Source organism: Capra hircus, chromosome 23 (genome assembly GCF_001704415.2).
Source record: "Capra hircus breed San Clemente chromosome 23, ASM170441v1, whole genome shotgun sequence".
NCBI classification, from domain to species: Eukaryota; Metazoa; Chordata; class Mammalia; order Artiodactyla; family Bovidae; genus Capra; species Capra hircus.
Window position 1 is genome coordinate 21,518,595 of NC_030830.1, and position 19,471 is coordinate 21,538,065.

At 46.0% G+C, this 19,471-nt stretch overlaps 3 protein-coding genes across 7 annotated transcripts in view; 2 read left to right on the forward strand and 1 right to left on the reverse strand.

Annotated features, from left to right (window-relative positions):
* Positions 1–3,479, reverse strand: part of LOC102188814 (BOLA class I histocompatibility antigen, alpha chain BL3-7-like) — a 37,320-nt gene extending 33,841 nt beyond the window's left edge. Inside the window, exon 1 of the mRNA XM_013973994.2 lies at positions 3,221–3,479. Within this exon, the coding sequence (XP_013829448.2) occupies positions 3,221–3,362 (142 nt within the window). The 5' untranslated portion in view covers positions 3,363–3,479. The remainder of the gene's footprint in view (positions 1–3,220) is intronic.
* Positions 4,091–16,141, forward strand: LOC102189637 (E3 ubiquitin-protein ligase TRIM39). 4 transcript variants are annotated; one of them, XM_018038822.1, is made up of 8 exons: positions 4,100–4,173; positions 4,546–4,928; positions 6,207–6,666; positions 8,569–8,664; positions 11,240–11,470; positions 12,654–12,676; positions 13,250–13,365; positions 14,166–16,141. In XM_018038822.1, exons 3-8 carry the CDS (start codon positions 6,214–6,216, stop codon positions 14,711–14,713), a joined length of 1,467 nt encoding a protein of 488 aa, XP_017894311.1. In that variant the 5' UTR covers positions 4,100–4,173; positions 4,546–4,928; positions 6,207–6,213; the 3' UTR covers positions 14,714–16,141. The 4 variants fall into 4 exon arrangements, with proteins under 4 accessions (XP_017894309.1, XP_017894311.1, XP_017894310.1 ...); XM_018038821.1 differs by having other exon boundaries at positions 4,546–4,628; XM_018038820.1 differs by lacking the exon at positions 4,546–4,928 and having other exon boundaries at positions 4,091–4,173.
* RPP21 (ribonuclease P/MRP subunit p21) lies at positions 17,295–18,988 on the forward strand. 2 transcript variants are annotated; one of them, XM_018038839.1, is made up of 5 exons: positions 17,295–17,428; positions 17,499–17,599; positions 17,695–17,777; positions 18,577–18,702; positions 18,845–18,988. In XM_018038839.1, the coding sequence occupies exons 1-5, from the start codon at positions 17,372–17,374 to the stop codon at positions 18,940–18,942; spliced, it is 465 nt and encodes a 154-aa protein (XP_017894328.1). In that variant the 5' UTR covers positions 17,295–17,371; the 3' UTR covers positions 18,943–18,988. The 2 variants fall into 2 exon arrangements, with proteins under 2 accessions (XP_017894328.1, XP_017894329.1); XM_018038840.1 differs by having other exon boundaries at positions 17,298–17,428; positions 17,523–17,599; positions 18,845–18,984.

Below are 19,471 nucleotides of genomic sequence, written 5' to 3' on the forward strand. Positions count from 1 at the left end.
CAAACATCTCTTTTCTGGCCAGAAAGAAATAAAAACATAGATAATAACCATCTCTTCTTGGGGATGTGGGAAACAGGAAAGCTCAAACACTGCTGTCAATGTAAATGTAAATAATAATAGCCTTCTTAAAAATCAGTACAGAAATATTCATTAAAATTAGTACTACAGCTATTCCCCATGGATACCAAAATCCACTGATGCTCAAGTCCTTTCTGAAGAACGGCAGCTCTCCATATCCACAGATGAGGAGCCCACAGATACAGAGGGCTGATGTAAATTATATCCTTCAACCCAACCTTTTTCACAGTAATAAATCCACTAGCACCTGAGGACAAACGTTCAGAGAATCTTTTAACACTGTTTATGCAGCAGCAAAATTTAAAAAAAATTTTATAAAGGAAATTAAGTAAATGCCCATCTGCTGAAAAAAGGCTGGAAAATGTACATTACCTGCAGAACAAGATCTGTTATGCAATCATTAAAAACTTCTAATGAAAAATATTAGCAAACAATTTAAAATATGAAAACATCAACACTGGCTCCACCATAAGCAAAGAGCTCATCTCATAACACGCTGGTGTGGGCATAAATAGGTACAAACTTATGGCAAGGAAACTGAAAAGATGACTAGGATTTTAAATTTCCATGCGTTTTCACAAAGCAGCTCAGTTTTCAGGAGTTTGTCCTACTAGTACAGAGGTTATGACAATATAAAGATACATGTGCAAATATGTCGAATAATTATGTTGTACAACCTAAACTAATACAGTGTTTATACGTCAAGTATTATCAGAGAAAAAATGAGGGAAACATATATTACAAGTATGTCCACTATAGCCTTTAATAAGACTTGGAGGATATTCCCTGCCAGTCCAGAGGTTAAGACTTAGCGCTTTCACTGTCAAGGCCCGGGTTTCATTTCCGGTTGGGGAACTAAGATCCGCAAGCCCTGTGGCCAAAAAATAAACACCCGGAAAGGCTCTAAATGTCTTATTTAAACAAATGGCTGAATAAATCATACGTCTACACAATGAAGAAATAATGTAGACTTTAAAAAGAACAAAGTAACTCCAGTGTTATTGAACTGGAAACAGAAAAGCCAATGTAAAGTATAAAAAGACTGTTAATGTAAAGTATAAAAAGACTGTTAAATTTTTCATAACTTAAAAAAAAAACGGTGGGGGAAAATTAGATGCTTTCCCTTTTTCTGAGTAAGAATTTCAGCAGTACGGACAGCTGAACCCTTTCCCTCCTCAACCTACCATATCCTATATCCGGCCTTGACCAGTTTCCTACCTGCAGTATTAACCCCCTTTTCCTTTATATAACTCAATGGTTCCACAAGATCCTCTATATAAAAGATATATCAGATATATCCTTTCCTGATATAAAGACAATATTAAAGTGTATATTTAAAATTTTTTGAGTTATCCTTCACATTATTTATTTTTGCATATTCCTGTGCTGGAAATCCTTTGGTCTAAATCAACACCACAACTCGGTGTTATTCCACCTCTCCTGAACTATAATCCCTTTTTTAGACAAGGAATACCTTTTCTTGTTTAAAGAATGTATTTGTATCTTATTAGTATATTCATAATTCTCACGTGATCAAGTTTCACAGGTCATACCAAATACAAATTTGTGTTAAGATCTCAAATTTCCTTTATTATTTTGTGTGTTATCATATAGGCAGATGAAAATAAGAGATCATAGCATTGTGATCACCCTCTTTCTCAATTATTCTCTCTTGAAAAATACCGAGTACTTCTTTATTGTTCTATGTAAGGGGTCAGCAAACTATGGTCTGCCACCTGTGTTTGTACAGCCCACAAGCTAAGAAATGTGTTTACATTTTTAAATGATTGGGGGTAAAATAAAAAAGGGAATAAAATTTCAAAACAAGTGGAGAATTTATATGAAATTCAAACTTCAGTAATGCTCACCGTTTAGTATAATCTGATGCAATTTTCATACCACAAAGACAGTATGGCCAATAAAGCAAAAATATCTACCCCTGGCCTATGACATTGGACTATGCCCCTCTAAACTGTATAGTATAGTATAGTACATACTGTATAAACTGTAGAGTATAGTAAACTTCTAAACTATAATTTTATAGTTTTACCTATTCTTCCCCCCCTTTTCTTCCATATTGAGCATGAAAGTTAAGTAGCTCAGTCGTGTCTGACTCTTTGCTACTGGTGGATTGTAGCCTACCAGGCTCCTCCCTCCATGGGATTCTCCAGGCAAGAATACTGGAGTGGGTTGCCATTTCCTTCTCCAGGGGATCTTCCCAATCCAGCGATGGAACCTGGGTCTCCTGCATTGCAGGCAGACGCTTTAACCTCTGAGACCCCAGGGAAGCCCTATTGGGCATGAAGTCCACTTAAAAATCTATTACTTGGGGCCAACACATTCTTCATATTCCTAGGCAATGTTCTTGCTCCTGATCATTTCCTTAGTACCACAACTGTTTTTACAAACAGAAAGCCAGAGTAAAGTGCTAGCCAACACCTTAAAAGTTACAATTCACAAGCCAGAACCAAACCTCACCATTCTCCCCATAAAGCAAGGCCAAAAGGGCTGACCACCTAGTTAATGGCTTTCACTACCTTCGAATTGAGGCAGTCCGTAAAATAGAAAACGTACTGCTCCTAAAATTCCTAACAATCAAATAATGGGGTGGAGAAGAGTTAATGTAATTTTAAAGAATTTAATCTTCAACCACTGGCTAGTGAAAAAAGAAAAGTGAACAAAAAGCAAAGAACAGTGAAGTAAAAGCAGATCAACTGTCCTTCGCATGTCTGACTCTAAATCTTTATATCTCCCATATTAGATATTTTCTGCAAGTAAATAGTTCCTGGCTCCCAGGATGCTCGAGGTTAAACACTGCACAGTGTTTGTAAACAGCATCACAACTTACACAGGAACAAGGGCCATATGCCCATTTCCCCTCGAAGGGGACACCAAAATTTGCTTATTTCTTCCAGTCAGCATTCTGTATGCCAAATATTGGGGGAAGAGGGGAGGTGGGCTGCCTTTTCTCCCAGCCGTGTCTGCGCTTAGAGCACTAACTCCTACCCAGCCGCATCACCCATTTACCCAGCACCCACCCTCCCCAGCTCCATCAACTCCGCACCTCCTCCCAGTCTCATCACACCTCCATCAGCAGACTCTTCCAGCCTCATCACCTCACCCTCGTCCTCCAGTCACAGACCTGCGAAGATTCCAGCAACAGGAGAGGAAAGTAAGGAGGTAATAACGCAGGAGTCTGGAGTCTCCATACAAGCACTATCTACTCCTGCGGAGAAACTCAAGTCACAGCTCCCAAACTGGAAAAAGACGGGATTCTCTCGCATTCAGAACCCGAGTTCAAGGCGCGCTCACTGCAGTCGGGCCCCGAGCAAGCAGCCGAGGATGGAAAGGTGAGCAGCAGAGTCGCAGTACCAGCTCTTCTGAGGCTCCCACTCCAGCGGAGACAGCAGATAATTTCCATAAAGCCCGCCTAGAAGGGACAAGGTAAGGAATATCCCAAGGCAGGACTGAGCTAATCCTTGAATGTTAAAAGCCTAAAACGCAACTAGTCGGAAGTGACGTGCCAGCTGAGATCAGCAGGACCGCCACATTATTGGCCGCCGAGTCGGCGAGCCACCTTCTCCCGAGACTGGCCAGGAGAGAGGAGAAGTGTAGCTCAAAGTCCTCAACCCGCCCCTGCTCCGCCCTCGACAGCTCCCAGCGCCACCTGGAACCAACCGAGCCAGGCCAGAGTCCGGGCGCGGACCCTGGGCGGGACAGTACCGCTTGCCCCGGCGCCCGTAGGCGCCCTGAGGGCAATGGGCTTCAGCGCTCCGCCACGCGCATGCGCGGCCCTCTTTCTCCAGCGGATTCCTCGGGTCACCTGGACGACCGCATTCCAGCCACCTGCCCCTGACTCTTCCAGCTGGTCCTCACCTCCGCCCCCCCGCCTTCTTGCTCGGCAGGCGCCGCTAGGCCCTCCCGCGGTCGCCCGCCGACACCCCAGCTTCCACTGACACGAGCCTCTCGGCGCGGCTTCCGCTTCCGGCGAGTATTGTGTGTCGCGCTGCGGGGCGGGGGCGGGGGGAGGAGGAAGGAGGGAGGCAGCGCTCCGGCGGCTCCGCGCCCCGCACTCCCGGACCCGAAGCCGGGAAGGTAGGTGCTGTCCCGCCGCCGCGCCGGGACCCTGGGGCCTGCCCCCGCCCGCCGGCTCCGCACGCCGCGTCCTAGCGCCCCGCGACTGCGTCACCGGTCCCCCGCACGTAACCACAGCTGCCTCCGCCCGTTTCAGGCCCGGGCGGACGTTTTGCCGCCCCGGCGACGTCAGCGCGTCCGGCGTTGCTTGGCTACCCCGCCGTTACCCCGTCCCGCTGCCGCTCGCCTCCCCGGGTGAAACTCTGACGCCGTCACCGCGGGTCTCGGCTGCGTCATAGCGGCGGGCATCCCATCTTCACGTCACACCTTCTCACCTGGACACGCATCCCTCCCTCCCTGCCAACAACGACGTTTCCTCTCCCCCCTCTCCAGCCCCCCTGCGCCAGATCAGGCGGGAGAAGATGGAGACGGGGGTGGGACCGAGTTGTGGACCACGCTCAGGAAAGGGGCGCAAGGTGGGACCCCCCAACAGTGGTAGAAACACAATGAGGACCTCTCTGAAGTGTGCCCTTCTACTGAGACACGAGGAATAGGGGGGAAATGACCCAAGGCCTCACTAATGCTGTAGCTCCAAGCCCTCTCCCCATACTTCCCTAACCTTTTCCCCATCTTTCTCTAACGCTACTTTTTCGCCAGTCTAGATCCATCCTGGTCCCTAACTCAGCATACAGTTCAACTCATCTCGGGCGAGGCCACCACCTAATTTCTAGATTAGGAAAAGGGAAGTGTTACTGATCGAAGTTGGATTCCTGTAGGTAAAGAAAAATCATCTAATTGAGCTTCTCTCGTGGTTGAGGGAGAAATTCAGGTCCAAATATGTTATCAGTTCCTACTCCAAATTAAACACTTTTCACGTTTGCCATCAGTATATACAGAAATAATCATTGTTAACCCAACTCACTACATGGCCACTTCTCTCTAAACACATAAATAGACTTACTAAATTTTCTTCTGTTGGGTTCCTTACAAAGAGAGGTTAAGGGGTAGAGAAATGAAATATTTCATGGATAATAGCGGTTATGTTTTAAGGATGGAACGGAAGACCAGCCTTCTGCTTTATACATCTCTCAGGGGCATTTCCAGTTCTTTTGAGGCTTCATTAGAGTTTTTGATTGCCAGTTTACTTTTCTCTCTTAATTCCCGACCACCCAGAACCTGTTAGTTGGAAGTACAGTATATCCAAGGAATTAGTTATCAACAACTATTTCAAAAGACTCCTGTCAGCACTGAATACTTGGAATAAATTTGTCAACTCTTCTTTTCAAGAAATTATTGCCCTGGGCTCAGTAATAAACTCTGGTATAGCTGCTGTAAATTTATCACTTTTACAGCAGCTCCAAACATCCAAATGCACACAAATAGGAAACAGTTGTTGTGTGAATCATTTCATTCCATGATGAGTGCACCCTTCCTCTAGGCCTGGTAAAGGGAAGCATAATGTCACACTTTTCTGAAAAGAAGAGGTTGTTACCCTTGCCTAACTCATTCCAATATTTACCATTTGAAAGACTGAGGGAACAGTGGCAAAGAATCAAGCTTAGGCTTCGGTGGGCTATTGTAGTAGAACTCTTCTGTAGCATTAAACTTTAAAATATTCTTGATTTAAGCAGTCTTAATGCTTTGACTCTTAAGGCACTTTTCACTTTCCCATACTCTTTTTTCATCTATTAGAAAAAGATGTCAAACTAAGAATACATTTTTCTGAAACTGTACGATACTAGTGGAATGAACCTGGATCAGGATGAATACTCTGGGCTAGACTTGAAAGAAGCGTCTGCTTCTAACAAGAGAAGGCAGTGGTGAAAGATGAGACTGAGGGTTGTGTGGTAGTTTGCTCATAGGTGGGAGTCACAATTTTGGGAAATGGAAAAACCAAAGAGATTGACTAGGGGAAGAGAAGATGTAAAAATACCATGACAGTGCTAAGTCTGGAGTTAGGATTTAACCTAGGGGTAAATGTCAGGCCAGGGATGCAAAAAAATTAACCCCCCCAACTAACTTTTTTTTTTCTCTTCTCTCTTCTTAACCTCAAGTTAAATAATGGCAGAGACAAGTCTCTTAGAGGCCGGGGCCTCTGCAGCCTCCACAGCTGCAGCTCTGGAGAACCTACAGGTGGAGGCAAGTTGCTCTGTGTGCCTGGAGTATCTGAAGGAGCCTGTCATCATTGAGTGTGGGCATAACTTCTGCAAAGCTTGCATCACTCGCTGGTGGGAGGACCTAGAGAGGGACTTCCCTTGTCCTGTATGTCGAAAGACATCCCGCTACCGCAGTCTCCGGCCTAATCGACAGCTGGGCAGTATGGTGGAAATTGCTAAGCAGCTGCAGGCCGTCAAGCGGAAGATCCGAGATGAGAGCCTCTGCCCCCAGCACCATGAGGCCCTCAGCCTCTTCTGCTATGAGGACCAGGAGGCTGTGTGTTTGATATGTGCAATTTCCCACACCCACCGGGCCCACACCGTCGTGCCACTGGACGATGCCACACAGGAGTATAAGGTAGGGAACCAGACACTTGATGTCAATGCAGGGCAAGAGGGAGGAGCCCAGAGGATGGGCGACTCCCTGGGTAGAGAATCGTAAGTTCCTGAGGGCAAGACAGTCTCTGGTGCTCACTCTGTAGTCCCCTTGGAGGTACAGAGCTACGTACTGGGGTGAGGGTCAGGGGGTGCAGTGCGCATAGTCCCGTCTGATTGATTGTCCTCACGCATGAAGAAGAGCAGTAAGAAGTACGGCCCAAATTTCTCTCTTGACTTTTGTAACACATTTGAGTATGTGTGGTCTTAGAATGTATCCTATTTTTCATAAATGAATGAAACCACACAGAGAATCTCAGACTTAAGAACTAAAAAATGGTCTGGTTCCTTCATTCTGTCCCCCTGCTCAGCACACCGCTTATTTACCCACTGGTATTGGGAACAGGTAACATCATTTTAGAATGATCCCAACCATTCTAAACCATCCCAACCATTTAGATGAAAACAGCTAAACCAGCCTGTTTTCATCTTCCCCAGATAATGGGTAACATGGCATCTCGTTTAACTTACTGCTGAGACACAGGGTAAATGTTTGAGTAATAGGACCTAGAGATTTTACTGTCTTAGCACTTTATCAAGTAGTTTGCCTAATTATATTAATGAAGTCTTACAAACAAGACTTTATGGTAGTTCACAGAATAATCAAGATTTTATTTTATTTGCAAGTGGTTAGAGTTGTATCGGAAAACAAATTTTAAAAAGGATATCAGGGACTTCCTTGGCAGTCCAGTTGTTAAGACTCCATGCTTCCAGTGCTGCAGGGATTCAATCCTTGGTCAGGGAACTAAGATCCTGCATGCCATGTGGCCAAAAAAAGAAGAATGATATCAGGGTACATAAGGGTACATAACTGCCTGTCAGTACAGGCAGTTCCTTGTTAGAAAATGAATAGGGCTAGGGAAGAACAGAGAGTTGGTGACAGCTGGACACAGTGAGATTCAGTTAAAGTTTCGCAAGCAAGGAAGGCATGGAGACAGGCTGGAGGCAGGAGGAGGGACCTGTAGGAAGTTGACACTTCATGAGCAAGGAACGGAGTTGGATTAAGAGGTGGTCAGATGAAAGAGGAGAGTGAAAAAGTTGGCCTAAAGCTCAACGTTCAGAAAACTGAATGGCATCTGGTCCCATCACTTCATGACAAATAGATGGGAAAACAATGGGAACAGTGTCAGAGTTTATTTTGGGGGGCTCCAAAAATCACTGCAGATGGTGATTGCAGCCATGAAATTAAAAGACGCCTACTCCTTGGAAGGAAAGTTATGACCAACCTAGATAGCATATTGAAAAGCAGAGACGTTACCAACAAAGGTCCGTCTGGCCAAGGCTATGGTTTTTCCAGTGGTCATGTATGGATGTGAGAGTTGGACTGTGAAGAAAGCTGAGTGCCAAAGAATTGATGCTTTTGAACTGTGGTGTTGGAGAAGACTCTTGAGAGTCCCCTGGACTGCATGGAGATCCAACCAGTCCATTCTAAAGGAGATCAGTCCTGGGTGTTCATTGGAAGGACTGATGCTAAAGCTGAAACTCCAATACTTTGGCCACCTCATGCGAAGAACTGACTCATTGGAAAAGCCCCTGATGCTGGGAGGGATTGGGGGCAGGAGGAAAAGGGGACGACAGAGGATGAGATAGCTGGATGGCATCACCAACTTGATGGACATGAGTCTGAGTGAACTCTGGGAGTTGGTGATGGACAGGGAGGCCTGGCGTGCTGCGATTCATGGGGTCGCAAAGAGTCGGACACGACTGAGTGACTGAACTGAACTGAGATGAATAGGAAGCAAGTAGTTTAAAACAATTGGGTTAGGCTCTGAACATAGGCTGTACCAGCCAACCACAAATGTTGTTCTCCTACTTCACACCTCAGGAAAAACTGCAGAAGTGCCTGGAGCCCCTGGAGCAGAAGCTGCAGGAGATCAGCCGCTGTAAGTCCGCTGAGGAGAAGAAGCCTGGCGAACTCAAGGTAAAGGCAGGCAGTCCCATTAGGCCTGCCCTACAGGCAATTAACTGAACATTGTCAGTCACTCAGTCGTGTCCAACTGTTTGTGACCCTGTGGACTGTAGCCCACCAGGTTCCTTCTGTCCATAGAATTCTCCAGGCGGAAATACTGGAGTGGGTTGCCATTCCCTTCTCCAGGGGATCTTCCCAACCCAGGGATCAAACCCAGGTCTCCTGCATTGCAGGCAGATTCTTTACCATCTTAGCCACCAGGGAATCCCTGAACATTAGCCATACATTATTTAACTAAACATTAATGATGCATTATTTAATCCAACATTTTTGGTTTATTAAAAAATGCTCTTTCAAAAACAATGATATTTTATTAAGCTTGATTGTCATTAAACATTGTACTTAAGAATGTTTAAGTACATTCTTAATGGATTAAGAATTAAGGAGAAGGATATAAGGGGTGAAGGATTTGGTGAGCTGAGGGAGTTGATGGCCGCTGGTCTCCTTTTCTTTATAGAGCAGGAAGGAGGCTCTCTGCTGGAGAATGTGGAAGGTGCACTGGGGAGGAAGGATGAAGAAGCTGCCCAAGAGCTCCCAGAACCCCCCAGTCACATTAGAACCACATTCTCTTAATTCACATAAGCTCGAGTATGCTAGGTAGTATGGCTTCCTAGAATGTTCTTTCCCTTCCCATCTTCTACCTATAGTATCCTGTCCATCCTAAAATGAAAACCATTTACTGTGTAGCCTTTCTGACCCTTCAGAAATCCGCTTTCTTAATTTTCATACAATTTCACATCTTTTCTATAGTATTATCATATTTGTAGACTGGTATTTTGATACCTGCCTTATTTCTTCTATTGGACAGTGAAACATGTATTAATTGTAACAGTAATAATAGGGCATTAATTCATTAGGTGTTCATGACATTCCAAAGTTAAAGTATTGTATTAGGTCTTAGGCTTGGTTCTGCCCAGTTTTAAGTTCTAAGAGATCAGGCTAGACTTGGCCCCAGTGGAACATAGAGAAGGTACAAGAAAAGGAGAAGGGAGTCCAGCAAAGCTTATTAGGCAAGAGTGAACTTAGATACCCTATAAGATAAGTCTTATTATCCCCAGTTTACACAGAAGGAAACAGAACTTGGATCAGTGTCTAGTCCAAGATCATACAGCCAGTATGTGGCAAAACCAGAGATACTAATTCTGCAGGAATCAATAAATATTTATTAAGCTTCCAGTATAGGCCACACCCTGTCTTTGACACCGGGCCATTGATGACCAAAAACATGGTCCTTGCCGTCCTTGAGCTTACTGTCAGGTAGAGAAAATAGAAACAACAGACACAAAAAGTACAGTTGCAAATTCCCAAGAATATGACAGAGAAACTCAATGTCATTAAAGCCTTCCAGAAGAAATAAATGAGATTTAGGGATTACCAAGAACTAAGCACAGGTTTGAAATTAGTGGAAATTAGTTTGTTTGTTTGTTTGTTTTTTAACAATGACAACATTTCAATAGGAAGCAAGTATTATTACCTTAGTCCTTTATGCATTTTAAAAAGAAGCATTTGAATTTTTAAAAAGTTGAACTAATTTTGATTGCAAAGGTAAACTTAAAAAAGTTATTGTCCTGAAACACTAAAAATCTGTGAAAATGAAGCTTATTCCTAATCATTAGCTTTCCTCTTCCTATTGATCACATTCTTAAGGATAAAGGACGGAGAAGGAAATAAAAAGTTTAAAAACCTGCTAAATGCTTGAATAGAACTATGGTGTGGGTGTTTTTTTTTAATGTAAATTATCATTTCAGTGGTCTCAGAAACTGTCACCAATCACCAACTTTCCTTCAGTGACCTTTTGAATTCTCTTTCCTCCCTCTCCCTCATCCCCACCTCCAGACCCAATGCCCCATTTATTTTTTCACATCTATAACCCATTCCTGGGGTGTAAACTGTCAGTCTCTGAAGTGACTTGAAACTGTTTAGCAGGCTCAGCCCCAAAATCTAAATTTATATTTTATAACAGTCCATTACTAAAATCTTACTGATTCTGATATTTTTCCAGTTTTTCCATCTCTGGTTTTTATCAGGTAGATGTCTTGCAGCGTGCAAATGATGACAATCTGTAACTTTCGAGTATCTGTGCTTTCCTTTTCTTCACAATTTGCGTTAGCTAGAACTTAGAGTAGGAAATAGCAGAGGTATCTCTGCTATCAGTACTTGTCCTATTATTACAGCCATATCTCTGTAATACTACTTGTCATATTATTGAGTTCTTATGTCTTGAATTTTTTTTTCTAAAACATAAAAGTATAGCTTTTTTAGAAGTTAATTTAGTAAATAAAATAATTTTTTCAGCATTGGTTTATTTTTTTATCTCAATGATCTTCATCCCAAGTTATCAGTAAGGGTGCTAATGGGGATGGAGCCATTCTTTACAGAAGGAAATATCAATGGAGAGCAACATGAGTGTCCTTTTAAACTCTTTCCAATGGCACTTGAAGTCTGAATTCATACACATGGTGCATGAGGAAAGGTATCCTATGCCCCACTGACCCTGTTAAACATAACACCCACCCTCTGTTCTCAGAGACTAGTGGAGAGTCGCCGACAGCAGATCCTAAAGGAATTTGAAGAGCTTCACCGGCGCCTGGATGAAGAGCAGCAGGTGTTACTTTCACGGCTGGAGGAAGAGGAACAGGACATTCTACAGCGCCTCCGAGAAAATGCTGCTCACCTTGGAGACAAGCGCCGGGACCTCGCCCACTTGGCTGCTGAGGTGGAGGGCAAGTGCTTACAGTCGGGCTTCGAGATGCTTAAGGTTCGACCTTTGCCCCTGCATAGCCACTCAGGCCGAGCGCAGTCTAGCTTTGCACAGGTCATTCTGTCAGCCTGCAATGCTCACTCCTCCACTCTGCCTCTCTAAATCCAGTTCTTTCTTCCAGACATGCTCAAAGGATCTTTCTCTACAGAAAGGCTTCTCTGATTTCTCACATCCCTTTTGATCACTTCTGTGTTCTTATGTCTTGTCAACAATTATGTGCTTAATTTGTACCAAAGAAAAAACTCAATTTTTTGAGAAGAGGGCAGTCTAGTCTAAATTAGTGAAAAATCTATGCATTAAAAATTGTGTAAAATGCAGTAACCGTTACTTTTAAGTCCTGGAACTTGACTTACCTAGTGCTCAAAAAGAATAGAAATATAGTGTGATGACACTTGAAATAATGTATAGTAACATGCTGCTTTTGATATGTAAATAGTGCCTCTAAAATGTTTGAAATAGTGTGTTTTCTTAAGCAAATGAATGGCGTTAGCAAGATTCCAGGAAACATATTTCTTATCTTAGAGATCACATTACCAGCATTTGAATCAGCGAGGCTTCGTTGTATATTTATCTGCATGTTATATATTGCTTGGTATTTATTCTCATGTCCTTTCATGTATGTGTGTTCTGCCTTCCACATTAAACTGGGAAATCCTTGGCGGGGCAGAGATTTGTCTTCTTTGTCTTCTGGACCCCAAGTATTCACAAATCAGGATTGGCACGCACTTATAAATATTTATTAACCAATACTAGACAAGGGATACCAAACCACAATGGGAGAGAGTGATTCATTCCTATGCCAGCAATCTAGAACTATCTCTACTGATTCTCGAGGAGGCAGGTGTGTGGTTGGTACTTGGGGGACAGAGCAAAGAGCAGACACAATCCTATCCCTGGCATTGAGGTCCCGGTGTTCTTGAGGAACAAAGACAAACACACAGGAAACTATTTGGAAGTGACATCAATTACCAAGTTTCATGATGACTGAGAGCTGAAGGTGGGGGTTAGGTTGGGAAAGATGTACTCAGATCCCTCTGGAGTTAGTCCCCTTTGCACTGTGACCCTTAGTTTGTCCTGTGCCTGTTTAATAGTTCTAGAACTTTGGGGAGGAGGGGAACCTTTTGCCTATAGGGCCCTTGACTACCAGGACCAATATTGCTTTCTTTTCTCCTTCCTCTAGGATGTCAAAAGTACCCTGGAAAAGTAAGTGATTCTTGTATCTCTTCGAGTGAGTTAGGTCTTGGCTTAAAGACTAGGGCTGCAATAGGGAGCTGGGGGAGTAAGAATGGGAAAGTCATGCAGTGTTTGGGTAGAAAAAGGGAGAAGGGTTTTTGCATCCATGAAGCCAATTACAGAACAAATGATTGGGAGTACTAGTCTGTTCCCCTTTACCCTTTGAGCATCAGGACTTCCTTGGTAGGGTAGATACCAACATAATGTAATAGAACCAGATTCTGCCTGGGCCTGTGGGTGGAATCATGTCCAAACAAGATGGAAGGAGGAATGGGTTGGGGAGTAGGGGTGTTATCTCTTTGCATGAAATATAACAGTACCTCCAGAAAGTTCTAAAACTCATTCTTAAGGATTTGTCCAGGGGACCATCTCTCTTTCCATAGATAGGCAAAAGAAAGCAGTGAGTACTTGTCTTGAGAGAGGAGAAAGTACGAGGATGAATAATTTTAGTTTCTCCCTAAAGATGACAGCATCTGAATAGTGACTAAGCTGGAGCTTCCCCTGACCCTGCCCTTTCTTCCCCTATCTCCCCATCCCTCCTAGATGTGAGAAGGTGAAGACCATGGAGGTGACTTCAGTATCCATAGAGCTGGAAAAGAACTTCAGCAATTTCCCCCGACAGTACTTTGCACTAAGGAAAATCCTTAAACAGCTAATTGGTGAGTTGTTCCCAAAAGGAAACTAGCAAAGGAAATCAACAGAGAGAAGGAAGTCTTTAGGTCCTACTTTATCTGGACTTCAGTTATCCCTGTTGTCACTTTTCATGCCTGTATCCACATCCACTCCTTTACCTGGCTTCTAATCTCACTCTGAGTTGCAGAACTCAAAGTGAGGAGCCTCAGGTGTCATCTGCTCTATAAATAGGGACCCAGAGAGGTTAAATAATTTGCCAAAAACTGGTCTCCTCTTAGTCCCACATTTTTCTAAATAGGGACCCAGAGAGGTTAAATAATTTGCCGAAAACTGGTCTCCTCTTGAGAATGAAAGGGAGTCTCATTAATACTTACTCAGAAAACAGGCATAAGCCAGACTGTTACAGGAAAACAGACACATTGTCACCCTATTGCCAGACTGTAATGCTCTCTTGCTCTGTATCCTTCTTAACATTTTTCATCGTTTCTGGCCCCTGGTCTGTGCCTTGTACTTCTCCACCCAGTGAGATGCATGATGATCTCTGAGGAACAGAGGGATGACCAGGCAGGAGCCTCAAGCACCAGCCCCTGCAGAGTCAAGAGATCATTACCTGTTTATTTTAGGGCCAGGATCAGAAGCCATTGTTCCCTTCCCTCCGCCCCTCCCCTCCCTTAGGTGACCCTGAGGATTGAGAAGGTTAACCAAACCACGGGGTTCTGGGGGCTTTCACAGGGCAGGCTCTGTAAAGGCAGGCTGGAAGAGTGAGGCGGGGGCGTTTAGCTATTCCCATCCTCATCTAGCTCCCCACTGTGGCTTCTCCCGCCAGCGGATGTGACCCTGGACCCTGAAACTGCTCATCCTAACCTAGTCCTGTCTGAAGATCGTAAGAGCGTCAAGTTCGTGGAGACAAGACTCCGGGATCTCCCTGATACACCACGGCGTTTCACCTTCTACCCTTGCGTCCTGGCTACTGAGGGTTTCACCTCAGGTCGACACTACTGGGAGGTGGAGGTGGGCGACAAGACCCACTGGGCAGTGGGTGTGTGCCGGGACTCCGTGAGCCGAAAGGGTGAACTGACCCCGCTTCCTGAGACTGGCTACTGGCGGGTGCGGCTATGGAACGGGGACAAGTATGCAGCCACCACCACGCCTTTTACCCCTTTGCACATCAAGGTGAAACCTAAGCGGGTGGGCATATTCCTAGACTATGAGGCTGGCACACTGTCTTTTTACAACGTCACAGACCGCTCTCATATCTACACCTTCACTGATACTTTTACTGAGAAACTTTGGCCCCTCTTCTATCCAGGCATCCGGGCCGGTCGGAAGAATGCTGCACCACTCACCATCAGGCCCCCGACAGACTGGGAGTGACAGGTCGGGGCATGGGAATCATCAGGGTGAGGCAGGGTCAAGAGCTACGGGCCTTCCTTCCTGTGACCTGCTGGAATGTCTTCGTGTCTGCCTGGTTCTGGTTCTGAACCATGTGGGAGAACCATGTGGTTTCCCGAATGGTTTATATGGAGGAGTAGGTAGGACTGGACTAGGTCGAGAGCACTGCAGTGTCTCCCTCCTGACAGGGTGGAGAGCTGGTTCTCAGGGGGTGGTCTCCCCTGAAGTCCATCGGGTTTGCTATTGCACAAGGACCGGTTGGGAAGGAAGGAGAGACTTTTCCAGAAGAAAGTCTGTGGAAGGGTCTGACTCACTCAAACCAGAGGAGGAAACAGAAACCCCTGTACAGCCTTTCAGGGGGTTCTTTGACCCAGAATAGACTTTTTTTTTTTCTTTTTTAGGAAGATCACAGGGGTCTTTGTACCTCTAATTGAAATAAAGGTGAATGACAGTTGTTCTCACGGGTCTAGAAGTTGAGGAGTTATTTTCAGGGCAGAGATTGCGCATCAAGAAGTTTAGAACGAAGGTCAGGAAAGAGGGCTAAAGAAAGAAGGGTTTCTTTGGTTCCATTATGAGTAGGATTGGCCAGAGGTAGGAATGTGAGGAGGAGGGAGTAGGAAGAAAGAGAACCCAGGTCCCTGCCTCCATCTTCAGCAGGCCTGGCTTATCGTCTCCCTTCTTGTAGTTGTTTGTCTCCAAGAGCTGTTACCTTGCTCATCTGGAGGGGCAAGATGCCAGAGATCATGCAAGACATGTCTACCCTCTCACTGCTTCCCCAAGGGAACTTGGAAAGGAGTCAGGTATTAGAGGAAAGAGAAAAGCATTCCTATCCAAAGCCCGGGCCTTAAAGAATGCCTCCAAGTAGCTGCTCCCAAGTTGTCAGCCTTGTTACCTGGCTAAGGTATCCAAGCCAGACAGGGAGAAAGAAACTGGTGTCTTCCTTACCCTGGGGACAGGGTAGAAGAGGGTAGTATGTTTAGGGAGGAGCCATACAGGCAACTTCCTTTGGCCTGTGTGTATCTAGCCTGAAACTAGTGTTCATAAGAGCCGGTTTTTTTGTTTGTTTGTTGCCATCGTTCACGTTTTGCCATTTCTCCTATCAGAGAATGTAAATCATTTTAATGTTAGGCCAAAATAAACAACCCATATGGTACATATGTTACAGAAAAGGTAACGCAATGCATGCCAAACCAAACTAAAATGACTGGATTATCTGCTACTGGCTAATTGGGTTCACAGAAGACTAGGACAAGAAACTGCAGTTTATTGAGGGCATTTCAGCTCCTCCTACCACCTCAACAGGACTTCGTCCAGACTCTCCTCTTACCTTTGTGCCTTGACTGTGGTTCTTTGTGGCAAGATGCTTTGGTTGGTAAAACATAATATGGAACAAAGGATCCACTGAAGTAATCCTTGTGTCCTGTGGTAATTTGACAATAACCTCTGTTGATGTGTTAGAAACTTAAAAATGCATGTTCCTTGGAATTCTCTGGCAGTCCAGTGTCAGGACTCCACACTTTCACTGTTGGGGGCCTGGGTTTGATCCCTGGTGGGAGAACTTTAGATCCCGCAAGCCTTGTAGTTTGGCCTCAAAAAAAAAACATATTCCTGGTGCCTGCCCTCAGTAATTGATTGAGGTCTGGAGTGGGCCTGGGCATATCTGCCTTTTAATCATACGCCTCATTTGAGTCTGGAGGCCTTTGTGAAAGTAATCTGAGAGGAAATTTCAGCCATTTCTTTCAAACTGGAGTCCTGATTGGGGCAAGGTGTGGGGGGTGGTGGTTGAGAGAGGAGAGAATTCTCATGCTCTCCTGACATTGCTACCCTCTCCCTGTCTCAGGGTTTATGCATATTCTGTCCCTCTACTTCTAACCTCAGGAAGGAGTGGTATTATGAAGCAGAAGCAGCAGGTCAAACAGGAAAGGAGAGGCAGAGAGTGAAGGGAGGGACGTGAAGTACTACAGGGGATGTTTCTTCAGGGGGATGGTGTTGAAAGGTTTCTGTGCTCAGTTCCTGAGACTAGGGGTTAATGAGGATCCCCTACTGTGGCCAGCACTGCATCTGCTAAGTGGAAAAGATTGGGAGGAAGCTGTGCTTTCTAAGGGCCAGGAGCCCTCTTCCCTCCCTCCACTACCCTCATGATCCTTTCCAGCGTCACTCCCACTGGCACCAGTGCCTTTTTTTAAAAAAGGGAGACCTGCTGCTTCTGTCTGTAGGTTTTCCAGGCATCTGCCTTTGTCTTCAGGAGCATAGGGCAGAAAATCTAGCTGGGTATAAACTGCACCTAACCATCTCCCAACCTATCTGCCTAAAAAGAAGAGTCTTCTGTCCTGACGATGTTTAGGGGTTTAAGACTCTTCTGCTCAACTAACTTCTCCAGTCTCCGTCTAATGTAATTATTGGCTTGAGAAAGACTAGGAGGAGGCCCCTGGACTCTCATTGCAGGGGCGGGGTGGATTTTCGAACAGTTGGGTCTGTGAGGCCATAGGGTGGCGCCAGAGAAAGGAAGGCCAGAAAGAAAGGAGTGCGCATCGCTCCCGGAACTACAATTCCCAGGAGGTCTCGCGCGGACGCCGGGGGCGTGGCTATCCTGGGGCGGGGCCTGTGGACGGTCGCGTGTGGAGAGCTCGCGCGGCGCGGATGGCGGGGCCGGTGAAAGACCGCGAGGCCCTCCAGAGGCTCAGCTTCTTGTACCAGGTGAGTCCGCGGCGCACGCACGGCGGGGAACTCAATGCGGAGGGCCCCCAGTGACGGCTCACTTCCCCAGGCCGCCCACTGCGTCCTCGCACAGGACCCAGAGAACCAGGCGCTAGCGAGGTTTTACTGCCACACGGAGAGGACCATAGCAAAGCGGCTCGTATTACGGCGGTAAGAGAGGTTATGGAGCCCGGCAGCGGGCGGGACCGGGGAAGGACTGGAGAGGGAGAGCGGGCGTCTGGACCACCACCTGCCTCCGCCCCCAGGGACCCCTCGGTGAAGCGAACTCTCTGCCGTGGCTGCTCTTCCCTCCTCATCCCTGGTCTGACCTGCACCCAGCGGCAGAGACGTAAGTACCCTCTTGCTGAGGTGGGATGTATGAGGAACACCTGTGGGCTGGGGAGGGGACGGGCAGTGATCCCTTTCTCGAGGCAGACGCGTGCCAGGTGTGGGATTTGGAGTCGGTGGCTTTCTCTGAGTTGTTAACTCTACTTGGACAGACAGATCTGGGCAGTAGAAAAATGATGTTGCCCTGAGAGGCAGCCTCGCCCGGCCATGATAATAGATGTTATTTGACATCATAGAGGATGATTCGCATCTTCATTCGTTCACTTAAGAATTATTTTTCTGAGATGTGTCAGGGATTGCTCTAGAATCAACATTCTCATTGAAATATGGTCTCATGGGATGGACTAAGAGGAACGATTAGAATAGCCTAGAAAAATGCTTCAGTTAGGGGAGTAGAATACGAAGTTACTTAAACCAGTGGTGGTGAGGTTCTTTATAAGGGCAGGGGAGTAGGAGATGGAAATCCTTGCCATTTGTGAGGCCTCAGGAAAGAAAGCCTGTGGTGCTGTCAAGGAACTGAGAGTTCAGGAGGCAGGCTTTGAGGTGGGCAAGGGCAAGACCTGAGGTGGGAGAGGGAAGCAGGGCAGATCTTGAAGAGTCTTGTTAAGGAGTTTGGACTTTGTCTTAAAGGGTGCCAAGAAAATGATAGACTTTGTTCAGGGACCTGACACCATCAAATTTGCGTTCAAGGTGGGGAGGGAGGAGAATCCCTACTAGAAAACAGTGGAGGCAACACTGGGTTCAGGAGACCTTTTCTTCTCCTAAACCTGGGCACTCTCTTTCTCCCACATGCATTCCAGGCTGCAAGGGTCAGCGCTGGACTGTACAGACCTGCCTGACATGCCAGCGCAGCCAGCGGTTCCTCAACGACCCGAGGCATGTGCTCTGGGGAGACCGGCCCGAGGCCCAGCTGGGGAACCAGGCAGGTGAGAGGTGGTTGAGAAAATGGGGGTTAACCCAGGGAGTAGAGACAGTGGGTAACGGAGAGCTGCAGAAGACAAATGGGTGAGTTTTGGGTTGGGGTGGAAAGTGCCAGTCTTCAAAAACTAATTCTGCTCATCTACTTAGATCCCAAACCACCACAGCCCTTGCCAAACACAGCCCACCCCATTCCAGCCCAGCTTCCTGAGGAGAAAGTGCAGCCTCAGAGCTCCAGTCACCAGTGATGGACTCACTCTGTCTTCCAAATAAATTTTAATTCTGCTTAACTTTGTGTAATTCCGTTCTGTGAATGTTTCAGCTCTTTCCTCTGTTTCTGTCTGCATTTCTCTGTCACCAGTTAACCTCTTCTTTGTCCTTTTTGTCTTTTGTTGTTGTCATCCTCTTAGTCCCACCATTCAGGGAGATAGATCCCAGTTTCCACTTGGCCCTGGGAAGTAGCTCTCATTTCCAGGACCCTGCCTCCCAAGTGCCCCTCCACCCTTGCCTCCTTGGTACAGTACCATGGTTGGAACTCAGCCTCCAGGGATGTTTGCAAAGCCCTGAGCCTTAAGATAGTCCATTTTTAGGTAGCTCTGACTGTTGACTAAAGGGCTGGACAGACAAACTGCTGATGCCACTGATGCTGTTTTTGTTTTATTTTGTTTAATATCTATCTATTTGGCAGCACTTGAACTCTTTAGCTGTGGCATGCAAGGCTCAGCAGTGGCATGGTTTCTTCGTGGCATGTGGGGTCTTAGTTCCCCGACCAGGGGT